General features: G+C 38.6%; 3 protein-coding genes across 4 annotated transcripts; 2 read left to right on the top strand and 1 right to left on the bottom strand.

Annotated features, from left to right (window-relative positions):
* The first annotated feature begins 6,844 nt into the window (after nucleotides 1-6,844).
* On the top strand, nucleotides 6,845-7,588 carry LOC106304916 (RING-H2 finger protein ATL56). Its single transcript, XM_013741304.1, is given in 1 exon segment — nucleotides 6,845-7,588. A coding segment is annotated over 1 exon segment (570 nt). The 5' UTR covers nucleotides 6,845-6,906; the 3' UTR covers nucleotides 7,477-7,588.
* On the top strand, nucleotides 7,427-8,429 carry LOC106304915. Its single transcript, XM_013741303.1, has one exon. It carries the CDS (start codon nucleotides 7,625-7,627, stop codon nucleotides 8,378-8,380), a length of 756 nt encoding a protein of 251 aa, XP_013596757.1. The 5' UTR covers nucleotides 7,427-7,624; the 3' UTR covers nucleotides 8,381-8,429.
* A 1,958-nt stretch (nucleotides 8,430-10,387) lies between these two features.
* LOC106306830 (preprotein translocase subunit SCY1, chloroplastic) lies at nucleotides 10,388-13,164 on the bottom strand. 2 transcript variants are annotated; one of them, XM_013743591.1, is made up of 6 exons: nucleotides 12,904-13,164; nucleotides 12,331-12,503; nucleotides 11,567-12,252; nucleotides 11,044-11,257; nucleotides 10,807-10,970; nucleotides 10,388-10,714 (listed from the first exon to the last, which is right to left on the bottom strand). In XM_013743591.1, the coding sequence occupies exons 1-6, from the start codon at nucleotides 13,101-13,103 to the stop codon at nucleotides 10,484-10,486; spliced, it is 1,668 nt and encodes a 555-aa protein (XP_013599045.1). In that variant the 5' UTR covers nucleotides 13,104-13,164; the 3' UTR covers nucleotides 10,388-10,483. The 2 variants fall into 2 exon arrangements, with proteins under 2 accessions (XP_013599045.1, XP_013599046.1); XM_013743592.1 differs by having other exon boundaries at nucleotides 12,331-12,488; nucleotides 12,904-13,163.
* Between the last annotated feature and the right edge of the window lie 1,068 nt (nucleotides 13,165-14,232).

The raw sequence follows: 14,232 nt of genomic DNA, 5'->3' as shown, positions 1-14,232 counted from the left end.
AAGGTTCCAGATGTACAAGCTTCAGCACCACTTGATCTAATTCATATGGATCTCATGGGGCCAATGCAGAAAGAGAGCATTGGAGGCAAGAAGTATGTGTTTGTGCTGGTAGATGACTACACTCGCTTCACTTGGGTTCGATTCATCAGAGAGAAATCGGAAACTACAGAAAGCTTTAAAATCCAGGCTCTTCAACTCATAAATGAAAGAGGAGGAATCAAGAAGATACGCAGTGATCATGGTGGAGAATTTGAGAATGGAGTTATGATGGAATTCTGTGAACAAAAGGGCATTAGTCATCAGTTTGCAGCACCAAGAACCCCGCAGCAGAATGGAGTTGTTGAACGAAAGAACAGGACTCTACAGGAGATGGCTCGTGCAATGATTCATGGAAACAAAATACCTCAGAGATTCTGGGCAGAGGCATTGAGTACTGCGTGCTACATCATTAACCGAGTTTATGTTCGAAAAGGGACCACAAAAACTCCTTATGAAATGTGGAATGGAAAAACACCTAATATAAGGAGTTGCAGGTGCTACATCCTAAATGACAAGGACTATCTTAGAAAATTCGACTCCAGAAGTGATGAAGGAATCTTTCTGGGTTATTCAGGAACTAGCACAGCTTACCGAGTTTACAACAAGAGATCAGCAGTCATCGTGGAATCCGTGAATGTGGTGTTTGATGACATGACATCTGTAACTTGGGAGCAGTGGGAGTCAGATGAAGACACTGAAAAGGAGGAAACCCGGGTCAGTGATAAAACACCTGAAGAGAGCGAGTTAGAAGGGGCTGTGATTGAGTCAGAAGCTTCAGTTCCTCAACAAGTCATTCAGCAAGTTCATCGAAATCATTCAGTGTCAGATGTCATTGGAGGAGTTGAGGAAGATCGCAAAACTCGTGGAAAAGTGATCAACTTCAGGGACATGGTTCAGTTTGCATGTTTTGTATCTGTTGTCGAACCTAAGACACATACTGAAGCACTTCGAGATGAGTATGGGATTGTTTCCATGGAGGAAGAGTTAGAACAATTCACACGGAATGATGTATGGGAATTAGTGGCTCGACCTAATGGAGTCAACATTGTTGGAACCAAGTGGATCTTCAAAAACAAAACAGATGAACATGGAGAAGTGGTTCGCAACAAGGCACGACTTGTAGCACAAGGTTACTCACAAATCAAAGGAGTTGATTTTGAAGAAACCTTTGCTCCAGTTGCAAGACTGGAATCCATACGGTTATTTCTGGAGATGGCATGTATACTAAACTTCAAGGTGTATCAAATGGATGTGAAGAGTGCCTTCTTAAATGGGATACTGTAAGAAGAAGTGTATGTAGAACAACCAAAGGGGTTTGAGGATCCAATCCATCACAATCACGTGTACCGACTTAAGAAAGCTCTGTATGGATTGAAGCAGGCACCTCGGGCTTGGTATGAGAGACTTACTGGATTCCTTGTGGACGGTGGCTACATCAGAGGGAGTGTAGACAAGACCTTGTTCTTCATGGAAAAACAGAAGGACATAATTATTGTTCAGATCTATGTGGATGATATAATCTTTGGGAGCACATCTCAATCAATGGTAGACGAGTTTGTGAAGAACATGACACAAGAATTTGAGATGAGTATGTGTGGTGAGCTGAAGTACTTCTTGGGGGTACAGATTGATTACAGATTGATCAATCAGAAAAAGGAGTATTTATATCTCAAGCTGCATATGCACAAAGTCTGGTGAAACGATTTGGACTTACGGACAACAAGATCTCTAAAACACCTATGAGTACCACCTTGAAACTTGCACGCGATGAAGCAGGAGAGGATGTTGACACAAAGCTTTATCGAGGGATGATTGGGAGTTTACTATATCTCACTGCTAGTAGACCGGATCTATCGTTCAGTAGTGGGGTCTGTGCGAGATATCAAGCTAAACCGAAGGTGTCTCACCTAAATGTTGTGAAAAGAATCATCAAGTATGTCAAAGGAACAGAGAACCTTGGAGTGTACTACTCAAGAAACTCGAATGAGAACTTGGTGGGCTACTGTGATGCAGACTGGGCAGGATGTGCTGATGACACGAAAAGCACAAGTGGAGGATGTTTCTTTCTCGGAAACAATCTCATTTCATGGCTGAGTAAGAAGCAAAACTCTGTATCACTTTCTACAGCAGAAGCAGAATATATTGCTATGGGAAGCTGTTGTTCACAACTGATCTGGATGAAACAAATGTCAGCTGATTATGGAATACACTCTGGTCATCTTCTTGTATACTGCGACAATAAAAGTGCAATCGATATCTCAAAAAATCCAGTTCAGCATTCGCGAACAAAGCACATTGACATCAGGCACCATTTCATCAGAGAATTAGTTGAAGACAATCAGGTAGTCATCGATCATGTAGTTACTGATTCTCAATTGGCTGATATATTTACTAAATCTCTTGAATACACCCATTTTATTACTCTAAGAAATGCAATTGGAGTGTGTAAGCTTGACCATTGAGTCAAGATGTGCAGATGTTAGTGCAGGTACTTGCTCATGATGTACGTATAATTCAGATTATGTTTGGACCTGAGAACGCTGTGGAAAAGAGCTGCTTGCTGTGCCGTCAATATGTGAGGTACAGGTTCTACGTCAATCTGTGGCCGCTCCCTAATCTTAAAAGAGCTAGTTATGTTTCAGAAAGATGCTCAAAAGAAAGAAAAAACAAAAAAAAAACAAAAAAAAAAGGGAAACAAGGGTGACAATATGGGTTTCACAGCACGCGGATAAGGGTTGAAAACCCACATGATTGATAAAGGCATGGCAATGTGAAAGCTAGCCATAAAAAGATAATCAGGGGCACCAAATCGTAAAATCTCCAAAGAGAGATACGTGCAACCTGAATCAAGTGCTGAGCCAAGTCTTGCAGTACTCATCTTAAAAGGTACAACGAATTTTGTTTAAATTATGAGATCAAAATTGGCCAATTGGGAGTTTGTTAACTCATGTTTGATTACTATTCTGAAAGTCTTGTGATACACGATTGATTCACAAATGTGCTTGAATGACCTTGGGTTTGGGTAAGAGAATTTGAAAGTACAGGTCAAATAAGGAAAAAGGCTAACAAGGAGAGACCAGAGTTGCAATTTCGGACAAGTTGATTGAGTTTCCCTCTTAAGGGACATTGTGAATCAGAAACCCTAAACGGTTACTGTTTAAAATCAAGAACTTCTCCTCACCGTCTCTTTTGCTCTCAATCAAAAAGGCGATTTCTTGACATCTATGGTGAGAACGAAGCAGATGGCTAAACGTGATGTTGTAATTGCTTCCTCGTCACATGCAGAGGATGAATCACAAAGACCCCATCTCGCTGATGAAGGATCTGAGGCAACTCCTCAGAGAAACGATTTACCGACAACAAATCTGCTCCCAAAGGTCACGGAGGAACTAGACGAGTTCAACACTGCACGTGAGAAGCATCTGTCTAACGAAAGCAGTGATCAACAAGTCTCTTTTGTCCAAGAAAAAGGTCTGATTGCTCCAGATGCTACGACATCGACTGACCCAGCACCGCCTAAGTTTCCATCTGCCCCACTCAACGCTACGCTGTCTGAATCACTCAGATCTGAAAATCCAAATCAGGTATCCGACCCTCTTTTGCTTTTTTGCCCTGATGAAAAGATCGATTCTGGTGACAAGGCAGAAGAACAGAGTCAGGATCGATCTGAGGCAGGGGCAGAGGATGTAGTTTCTCTTGGGTCATCGGCTGAAGAAATCTCTGAGAAACGAAGCAGGAAGAAGCGGGTGATGAAGAAATTGGGATTAGGATCTTTAAAGTGATGCAAGACGAGTAAATCTGGCGCCCCTAAGTCCGCATCTAAGGCACCATCGACTGATGCGTTGAGTCCTCCAGTCCTTGCTCAGAATACCTCTGTTTCAAGCCGTGTTCGATCCAGGAAAGCATCTGAGTGAAGTGCTGTGGTTGAAGTGTCTCCAGTCACCGAGAGGGTTCAGCAATTTATGCGTCGGAGCCTCATAGCCGAGAGATCTGTGGATATGACTGAGGAGGATCAGTGGGGCTATATAGAGATCATCGAAAAAGGGTCTATGGGAACCACAGTCTCAGCACTCGGAAACTATGTTGAACAAGTCGTTGCTAAGGTCTATGCAGGTCTTCCTGCCACAAAAGTTGAAGCAGATGCAGAGGAGATAGCGGTCCAAGTACGTGGTCACACGTATGAGTTCTCACCAACAATGATCAACGAGGCTCTGCATGTCAAACATCTGGATGAAGATGAGGTAGAAGAAGAGACCACTCTTGATAGCATCTCGAAGTCTGAGTTGGCTAAGTTTCTCACTGAAGGAACTCGAAAAGAATGGGACAATCTGACCACCGCTGACTTGTCTCCTCGCTACGGTGCCCTCATGATCATTGCTGCCTACAATTGGATCCCGTCTACACACAAGACACATGTCTCTGTTGATCGAGCACGGTTGATCTACAAGATAGCTCGAGGAATCCGAGTTGATTTGGGAATATTGATCTTCAGGCAAGTCATGAATCTTGGTGTGGTGCAGAAAAATGACTCTCGCTGGTTGATCTTTGCTCGCTTGATCATGAGTGTCCTCCAGAAGCAACATCGTCTCTCTCTTCTTCCGGGTGAGAAAGCTCAGAGTCCAGTGGTCTATACAAAGGACAAACGGGTTGGTGAGATCTATGAACAGCGTCTTGCTAAAGCAAAGGGTAAGGCAAAGAAAGGAGGGGAAGGAAAACTTTCCTCAAGATCAGCTCGCGTGTCACATCCTCTGCCATCATCCTCAAGTGCTCCGCCTCCAAGCACCTTTCAGTGTGCATGACCTTGGCTCTGTTTCCATAACTCAAGGAGTACTGACTCAGGATGATCTTCACAAGGTCTTACAGCAAACCACCCGAGCTCTTCAAGCACTGACTGACATTGTTCAGGATCTGAGTCGTTCTGTTGCAGGTTAGTCACGTCTTATTCTTTTGTGACGCTTGTGTTTACTTTCGTTTTTAACCCTTGTGCTCACAAGCAGGGGGAGAAGATGAGGATTAAGATGAAGAAGGGCTAAGTTTGTGGGGGGGCAACCTTTGATGTTTATTTGCTTTATGTACTTTCCGATTGCACCACTTGCTGCAATTGTGTTTATCTTATTATTCAGACTGATCATGGTTTATGGGAGAGTATTTATGTGTGTTGTCTTTGTGAAGATGTATTAAATACTTGAACCCAACTATTAAGATAATATAAGTATGCTTTTGGTTGCTTCGTGCCTATATGTGTTTGCTCGTGTTTATTGTGAATCCCTGTGTTGTGTGTGTGACTTCATCTTAGGTACTTGTGAGACGCAAGGATTAAAAAGGGGGAGATTGAAGATGTATAGTCAAGACGGAGCTGAAGTAGTTCATGAAGCACGACATGAACTACGACATCAGATGAGGATACAAGAAGCTGGTCGGGTGAGTTAATGAGCATTCAAGGAAGAATTACTGAAGGAGTCAGTTTAAAGGAAGAATTGGAGAAGAAGCAATCTAACTCAGAAGAAAGGAAGATTGGCTTATTCGCTGAAGAAGAAGATATGGAAAGTTTCCATTAAATAGATTTTATGTCTATTTGGCACGGTGTGACGTTTTAACACACAAAGAGAGCTTTTAGCAATAGGAGGTTTGCAAGTCCGAATAAGGAGAAGCAAAGCCATTAGGGGTTAAGGGTTTGAGTGGTTCATAGACTACGTAAAGTCTGTGAACGAGGAAGACTAGTCAACAAGTCAAGGTTTGTCTTGAACTTGCTTGAATGATTGCTTTTAAGAAGAACTTGTATGTGCTTTTAAAAGGATTAATCTAGTCGAATTCATTGAAAAGAAATATCTCTGTGTTGCTGTGTGTTCTAGTTAGTGTAGCTTGATTATCTTACATCAACAAGTTCTATGTAAACATATGGTCACATTAAAATTATAAATTAATAATGTATATGTATACATATTTTATATAAATCAGAACCTATTATTATATTATTATTTTTATATTCACAATGGAATTATTTTTATATTTTCTTAACATTTAATATATTTTTGATGAGATTTAGTAATATTATGTTTAAAACCACATTTAAGTTCTATGCAATATATATTATATACACCGAATAATATAATATAATTAATATAAATGTAAAATTTCAAAGAATAATAATTAATGTATATACAGTAAAATCAATATATTTTTCTTATCTTAGAATAAATATATCTTAAAATAAAATAAAAATTAAATAAGAAAACTTTTTTAAATTAATATCTCTATAAATTAATAAAATTTTAAAGTTCCAACATTATTAATTTATAGAGGTTCTATTGTATATGTATTATATGTACGGATATCCATTCAATTCCTGGCATGGGTCGGGTTCTATCGATTTTTGAGGTTTCGAAAAATAGACTCTTTCATATATTTAGGCCGGATCTTATCAGAATCGATATCTGATTTTTGGTCGGTTCTGGAGTATATTATTCCCAAATTCTATATCAGACTATCAAAATTTAAAACACATAATTTATAATCGAAATTATTTTTTTCAGTAGAATATTTTTTTTTTTTTAAAAGAAGGTATTATTATTATATAGCTCGATACATACCTGTTATAAATTTCTGACATGGAGCCAAAACAAAACCATATTAAAAGTGCTTTCACATGATCCAAAGCCCAAAGTAAAATTAAAAAAATCACTGACACATGACCGTTTCTCTGTAAACTTTTTGATTGCGTCATGTTTCTAAGAAGAAATATCTCTCATTTTTAGAACTTCAGCTCACAAAAATATCAAAGCATTCCGTGTTTAGCTTTTCCCATTAGATTCAGGTGTAAAAAGAAACAAAACAGAGAAGCCAAAAACGAATTCTTTTTATATTGCGATGCCTCCGACGAATGTCTCCGGCGAGCCACCGTATACCTCGGCGTCTCCACCACCGCCAAAGCCGAAAACGAAAATTCTCTCTCTATTCCTCGTAGGCGTTATCATGATATCAATATTCTTTCTCTTCCTCCTCCTTCTCGGCATCGCATCTCTTCTTCTTCTCCCTTTCATCCTCTCTTCTCTCCATCGCCACCTACGACGTCGCTGACGTAACCGCCGACATGTATCCTCGGATGGGTTATCTTCAAGATTCGTTAAAAAGATTCCGCAATTTAAATTCTACGAACCCACCACACGGCACGGAAGCGATTGCGTGGTTTGTCTTGATGGGTTCAGACAGGGACAATGGTGTCGGAACCTTCCCGGTTGCGGACACGTGTTCCATCGGAAGTGTGTGGACACTTGGTTGCTCAAAGCCGCGAGTTGCCCAATTTGCAGAGCTAGGGTTAGGTTGAGGGAGGAAGATGCTCTAAAACCAATATTCATAATCTTTTCATTTCTATTTCTCTTGAAACCCCATGGCTTCCTTCTTGAATGTTCTAAAAGAGGTTATGTGTATCTTACATGAATCTGGCAAACTCTTTCTCAAGAACAAGAAGTTGATGTTCTCTGTCTTTGTATTCCCTCTGTTTCTCAATGGTTTAGTTTAGTTGTTCAACGTCTTTGCCATCAAACCCGACATAACAAACTCGATTCAAGAATCAAGTCTGATACCTATGATGGATCCAAGCACCCCTGAATACGTATCCCATCTTATGAAAGTCTTTCAAGATTTTCAACAATTTGTGGTGTCTTCATACATATTTGCCGCAGTCTCCTCCATCATCAACCTTTTATCTGTTCTAGTCATCGTCCATGCTTCAGCTCTTACTCATAAAGAAGAGAATGTGAAGATCAAAGACTTCCCTGCTCTGACCCTTAAATCTTGGAAGGGACCTCTTGTGACCAGTTTCTACATTGTTCTCTTCAGTCTTGGCTATTGGTTTGTCTTCGTCATAGTTCTTTTCCCTCTTCTTTTGTTATCTACAAAACTCGATTACTTGGCAGCCAAGTCTGGGGCTTTGTTTGTTCTGTTCTCAGTGTTTGAGTCCTATTTAGCTATCGTTTGGTATCTATCTTTGGTCATATCGATACTTGAGGAAACTTATGGGATCCAAGCTTTGGGGAAAGCTGCAAAGATCGTTAAAGGGATGAAACCGAAACTATTCCTCTTGAATCTTTTCTTCGGTTTAGTGTCCTTCGGTTTAGTTCAGATAGTGAGGCGGGTAGATTTGAACAGTTCATTTCCAGTTATCTTAACCATCGGTTTGGTTCTTGTGAGTTCTATCGCTGCAGTGAGGATGTTTCAGCTTGTGAGTTATACCATTACCTATTTCCAATGTAAGGGACTCCAAGGCAAAGACATTGAGTCGCTGAGGGATATTGAATATATGAAACTATCCTCCACTACGCTCATAGGAGCATTGCCTTGAAGTATTCGAAGAGATATGGTATAGTCTCATGAATATATTGTTTGTTTGTAATGGGAATTGGTTACGTTGTATGTATATTATCAATAATCAAAGGTCTGGTTAAATATCTAGAATGATATATTTTTGTTAAATATCTTGCCGTGTAAATATTTCGATTAAAATGCCAAAGCCACTGGATTACAATCAATAATAATAATAATACTGTCTTGATAATAAACACATAAGTGTGGGAAACTTTTCGTGGCTTCCTTTAGTTTAACATGTTCGGGTTTCAAGACCAAACAGATACCAAGACTTTGATGTTCTCTGTTTCAACAGTGTGAAATTTACATGCGATAATTCTAAACACTAGGATTTACATCTAACAACACCATTATAAAAATCTCATATCTGTTTTTTTCTCCATTAGTCTGTATAAGTCATCTTCTTTGAAATTTCAAAAACTCATATAGGCATGGGCGTTCAGGTTCGGATCAGTTCTCATCGAGTCAAAGATTTGGATCTACCTATGTACTTGTAAATTTTGATTAAGTTAGCTAAAGTTAAACCGGTTAAAAACATGTATTAAACCGTTAAAAACCTAGAAACCGGAAATCCAATGAACCGAACAAACCCGGATTTGTATGTAAACAAAAGTTTTGTTAGTAAAATAATTAATTTTTATTATTTTAAAGTAAAAATTAGAGGTTCTAAAAAATTAATAAAGCAACACCGTAATTTGTTTATTTTTTCTTTTACCAGCAACTCACAAACCACAAGACTTACAACCATAAATATTTACGTCACAGTATCGTTTATGTCTACTTCTCATTTTCTTTATAATTAAATATTATTACATGATCACTTGTGTTGAAGACTTTAATAATTAAAATATTAACATTCATGAAATTCCAAATTTGTATAAAAGAACAGAGAATCATACTTATTTTTACTTCTCACTACACGAGCAAATAAGAACTTAGTTTACGTCATTTGTTTTAAAGGTGAATACGATTTGGAGTGATGAAGATCTAGAGAGCGAAATTTAAATGTCTTTTTTATATTATTTTTAGATTTGAACTATTAAATTATTTTATAACTTTTTTATTACATTTTCAGTTTATTATTTTATAGTTTTAAAAAATTTTGGTTACTGAAACATTTTATTTGATATAATATTTTTAAATATAACTAAACTGAATTCAGTTGCGGGTCGGGTTTTAAAAACATCGAACACATGAAGTCATAATCTTAAATATTTATGTTTTGAGATCGTATATAGATTAGTTCTTATCAGATTAGTTTTTTGGGACCGAGTCTATTCTTTTTTTAACGCTGGATATGCTATTACAAACTATGAGAAATATTACAGACGACTCCACGGCCGACAATGCATCAAGTTGCAGATCTCCTTTCGCCTTCTTTGGGGATCGAAACCTAGACCGTGTAGAAACCTAGACCGTGTAAAAGCATTAATAAATGGTTAATCAAACCATTGGAATAAAGGACTTCCACAAACCGACCGAGCCTATTCAAATTAGTTATTTCAAGTGGAGGAATTTTGGAATCATTTAGATACTTGTAAAAAATTTGTTCGGTTTTGGCAAGGTGGGTCATAAACCGAGCTACGCAAAGTACTACCTTGATGATACACCGAATATTTTCAATTTTGTGTGAAGTGTTTAGGTGTTTCAACCTTCTTTCACAAATTACATGACAGATATCACGTTGTTCGTTTGTAAGACGCTGAAACTAGCGTCAGCGACCAATATTTAAGACAGTGTATCTGGAAATATATTAGATGGATTTAAACGCAGCGATCATTTAACGTTGTTGATATACGTCGACTTCAGACGCCGGAATTAATGGCGTCAATAATTTTCGGAAATCTGGCACGGCGTCTATATTTTCAGAAATTCGGCGTCGATTTCTCTCTCGATCTTTTTGTTGTTTTGCCGTAATCTGTATCTATTTCCGGTCATATGGACGCTGACGCACAGCGTCTTACTTACGAACAGGGCTATTATATATACTAACCAAAGTCAAAGCCCTTAACGTTACATAGTACTTTCATACAGTACAATGTGATTTGATGGTAATATAAGTAAAACAGAAAGGACTAGTTCATGGATCATACTTGTCAAGCTCATAAAACTCAATGTTCTTGTACTTCTGCGAGATGATCTCAGCTTGAACCTTTCTTGCAGTATCTGTCGCGCACCCTACGAGAATCAGAACAGAAGTTCCAGCAAATCCTCTGAATGCTGTCAAGTGAGTGATCTGTTCAACCACAGCAGGACCCGCCGCTAGAACAGCCAGAAATGCTGATCCAAGAACAGATATCCGGCCAAGAACCTGAAGAGTATTCAAATATTATATATATTGATGATGAAAAACCAAAATGTTAAGTTTGAAGAAACCGAGGAAGGAGAGAGAGAGGATCTTACGGTTTTGATGAAGAGAGCAGTGCTTTTACCAGGCCGGACAAGAGGGATGGATGCACCTTGTCGTTTCAATTGTTCACTCACATCGTCCGGGTCAAGTTGCAGGAAAGTGTAGTAGTAGTTGAAGAAAGCTATGAGAAGTATATTTGTTGGAAGATAGAACGAACCTGCAAAGAATTTGTGTCTGAAGCTTTTAGGTCTCTCTACAACATTGGCAAAACAGTTTCAAGAAGAACTCACATCCAGGGTTCAAGCCATAAGCAATATTCTTCAGAGCAGAAATGCCGGTGAATCGCGCTAGAGTAGCAGGGAGAGCAAGAGATGACGTGGAGAATATGATAGGCATCACTCCAGCACTATTGACCTTGAATGGAAGATAAGCAGACTTCTGCAGCCCAGCTGCTTTGCTGGTGTATCTGGAGGCATAGTTGAGTGGAATCTTCCTCTCTGCTTCCTGAAACACTTTGCTTGTTAGACTATAAACTCCTGAACAAAGCTTGTGTTACACTCCCTCCGTTTCATTTTAATTATCGTTTTAAATATGTGCACACAGATTAAGAAAACATTTAATTTTGTATATCTTTAAATTAAAAAAAATCATTACTATACACATAACTATATTTCAACTAAGAGAAAAATAAACTAGAGAATATTATTAATAAATTTTGCGTTTAAATTATAAAATGATACTTATTTTGTAATGAAAATTTTACTCAACACCGACAATTTTACTCAAACGAAGGGTAGTTAGTTAATTAGTTACCTGAACATAGACGATTCCAAGTACCAAGAGGAGGAATGAAACAACTATGGTAGCCAGACCAGTATAGTTTCCTTCCTGTAATGCTTCTGCTGCTGTTCTACCAAATGAAGCAGGCAAGTAAGAGATAATACTCGTGAATATCAAAAGCGAAGTGCCGTTTCCAAGCTTCAGATCGGAGATCCTCTCTCCAATATAAGTAGTGAGGACAGAGCCAAGTGTTAGCAACGTGACGGACGAAACAACCCATTCAGTGCTGAAGTCATTCACGTAAGGACGGAGGTAAACCGCTTGTCCTATCGCCTGTACTATAGCGAATCCAACCGAAGCGTACCGAGTGTACTGGAGGATTTTCTTTCTCCCCGCTTCGCCTTCTTTCTTCTGAAGGTCTTGCAGCTTGGGGTAGACTTGAGCGAGAAGCTGAAACACGATCTGGGCGTTGATGAAAGGGACGATACCGAGGGAGCATATGCCGAGTCTACCAATGCCACCACCGGAGAATGTGTCCAATGTGGTTAACAAGCTGTTCTGATCCAAGTTGCCGACAAAGGCTTCTCGGTTGACTCCGCCTAGTGGGATGTAGATTCCGAGGCGAGAGAGAGCTAGGAAGCCGAGGAGCTTTAGGAACTTCCCAGGCAATGGGCCTTTGAAGAAATCTCCAAAGTCAATGGAACTGTCCTCAATAGCAGCTGAGAAAACATTCAATATAGCTAAGCATCATTAAACATGATGAACCACATAAGTGAATGTATGTAAGTTAACCGGACCTGCCACGCCACGACCAGAAGATGGTTTATCTCTTTTGCTACCGGAGGAGCTTTCAAGTGATGGAGACAAAACACTCAGAAAGCTTTCCCAAATACTACTCAGGCCAGAAGCTTCTTTTGGATTAATACCCAACGGATCAAATGTCGAAACCTCAGAGCTGAACAGAAACTCTCTAATCAGCAAACAATGTAAAGTAAAGAGACAGAACATCAACATATAATCAAGTCCTAGCGAATCAGACATAGCCTAAGAAACACCAAATGGTCCTAAAAATCTTTTTTTTTTTTTCGTTTCTTCAGCAAACAATGCACAGTAAAGTGATAGAACAGCAACAGATCAAGTTCTATTGAACCAGACACAGCCTAAGAAACACAAAATAGTCTTAAAAACATTTTCAGAAAAATGTCAAGTCCTACCAAACCAGACATAGCCTAAGAAACATCAAACTGGTCCTAAAAATCATTTTCTTTAGTTTCATCAACAAAGTAGAGAACTTTAAGTCGCATTATCCAAAGCAGAACAAGTATAATCGATTTCAAGTGGAACCCATCTGATATAAAGATTGAAAGTACCTTCTAGAGTTGATGACCAGACCGAGATTCTTCCATGAATTGGCTTTACAAGTGTTCCTGGTTTTGGTCGGAACGGAGAAGATTGGTCTGTACAGAGAAGAGCTTCGGAGTCTCGAGGATGGTTTGTGGTTGAGACGAGACAGAGAAGCGAGGTTTGAAGAAGAAGAAGAGTAAGAGGAAACTTGGCTTACCGTTATCATCCTTATCCCTTCCGTCTTCTCCAGACGAACGATTTCTTCTTTTTCCTATGCTTAAAGTTTATGTTTTTGTTTATGGGCCAAGCTTTGTGGGCCCAGTATATATTTTGCATCCAATCTGGTTTGGGGTTTTAGGACTTTAACCTATGCTGGCAAACGTCCAAAACCGAATGAAAAAAAAAAAAAAAAAAAAAAAAAAAAAAAAAAAAAAAAAAAAAAAAAAAAAAAAAAAATCAGAGGTCGATTGTTTGCAGATTATCTGTGCTAGTTTTTGGTTTTTGATTTTGTAAAAACCATTCTTTTATCAATCAAGATTTTTTTTAAGAAAAATTGTCAAATATGACTCACAACTTGATCTTAAATGCAAAACTAAATTCAAACTTGAATCAAATGCAAAAGTAACCTAAAAGGCTATTGAAATTACAACCAGCCCCTTGTGAACAAACAAAAAAACCGAATTTTTTTTACGTTTCTAACCCCCGTAAGTCGTCTGAACTAGTTCTATTTAGAAATAATTTAAAAATTTTGTAAAAAATATTTTGATAAGTAAAAAATTGAAATCATGTAATTAACATATATTTTAAGAGATATAAATTAAGATATAACAAAAGTTAATTGTTTTCAACATAGATGAGTGAAAGTAGTGAGTCATGATATTCTTTGGTTTAGGTTTTGCCAACATATATTGTAAGAGTTAAATTTAGGGTCTAAGATGACTTACTAGTAAGTCGTCTTATGTACAGTATTCAACAGACGACTTACTAGTAAGTCATCCAAACCGGATCAAACCTTTAATTTTTCAATGTACTTTTAAACCTAACTGGATTATTTATCGGACATATATAAGGTGTTTTTTTTAATTCACTGTTTCGCGAAATTCAGAAAACCCTAACGCCGTTTCTCTCAAAGGCGATTTCGAAGGCGATTTCCGTCGAATCTCTCTAATCCATCGTTCTCACCGCCAGTTATCTCTCCGCCGTTATCACCGTCGTTCTCACCACCTTTCTCACAACTGCTTCCTCTATATAAGATCTGAGAGGAAACCCTAGCGCGCATTCTCTCAGAGGCGTCTCGTTGAACTCCGCCGCCGGTAAGTTATATCTCTTACTGTCGAGTGATTGATTGAGGGAAA

The sequence above is a fragment of the Brassica oleracea genome, chromosome C7 (genome assembly GCF_000695525.1).
Source record: "Brassica oleracea var. oleracea cultivar TO1000 chromosome C7, BOL, whole genome shotgun sequence".
Taxonomy (NCBI): Eukaryota; Viridiplantae; Streptophyta; class Magnoliopsida; order Brassicales; family Brassicaceae; genus Brassica; species Brassica oleracea.
The sequence above is the reverse complement of the archived record's forward strand: the minus strand, read 5'-3'. Positions and strand labels throughout refer to the sequence as shown.

Coding starts and splice junctions, on each gene's coding strand:
- LOC106304915 (XM_013741303.1), top strand. CDS start 7,625: ATGATGGATCCAAGCACCCCTGAATACGTATCCCATCTTATGAAAGTC.
- LOC106306830 (XM_013743591.1), bottom strand. CDS start 13,103: ATGATAACGGTAAGCCAAGTTTCCTCTTACTCTTCTTCTTCTTCAAAC. Junction 11,258..11,566: donor TTGGAATCGTCTATGTTCAG/GTAACTAATTAA, acceptor AAAGTGTTTCAG/GAAGCAGAGAGGAAGATTCC. Junction 10,971..11,043: donor TTATGGCTTGAACCCTGGAT/GTGAGTTCTTCT, acceptor AATTCTTTGCAG/GTTCGTTCTATCTTCCAACA.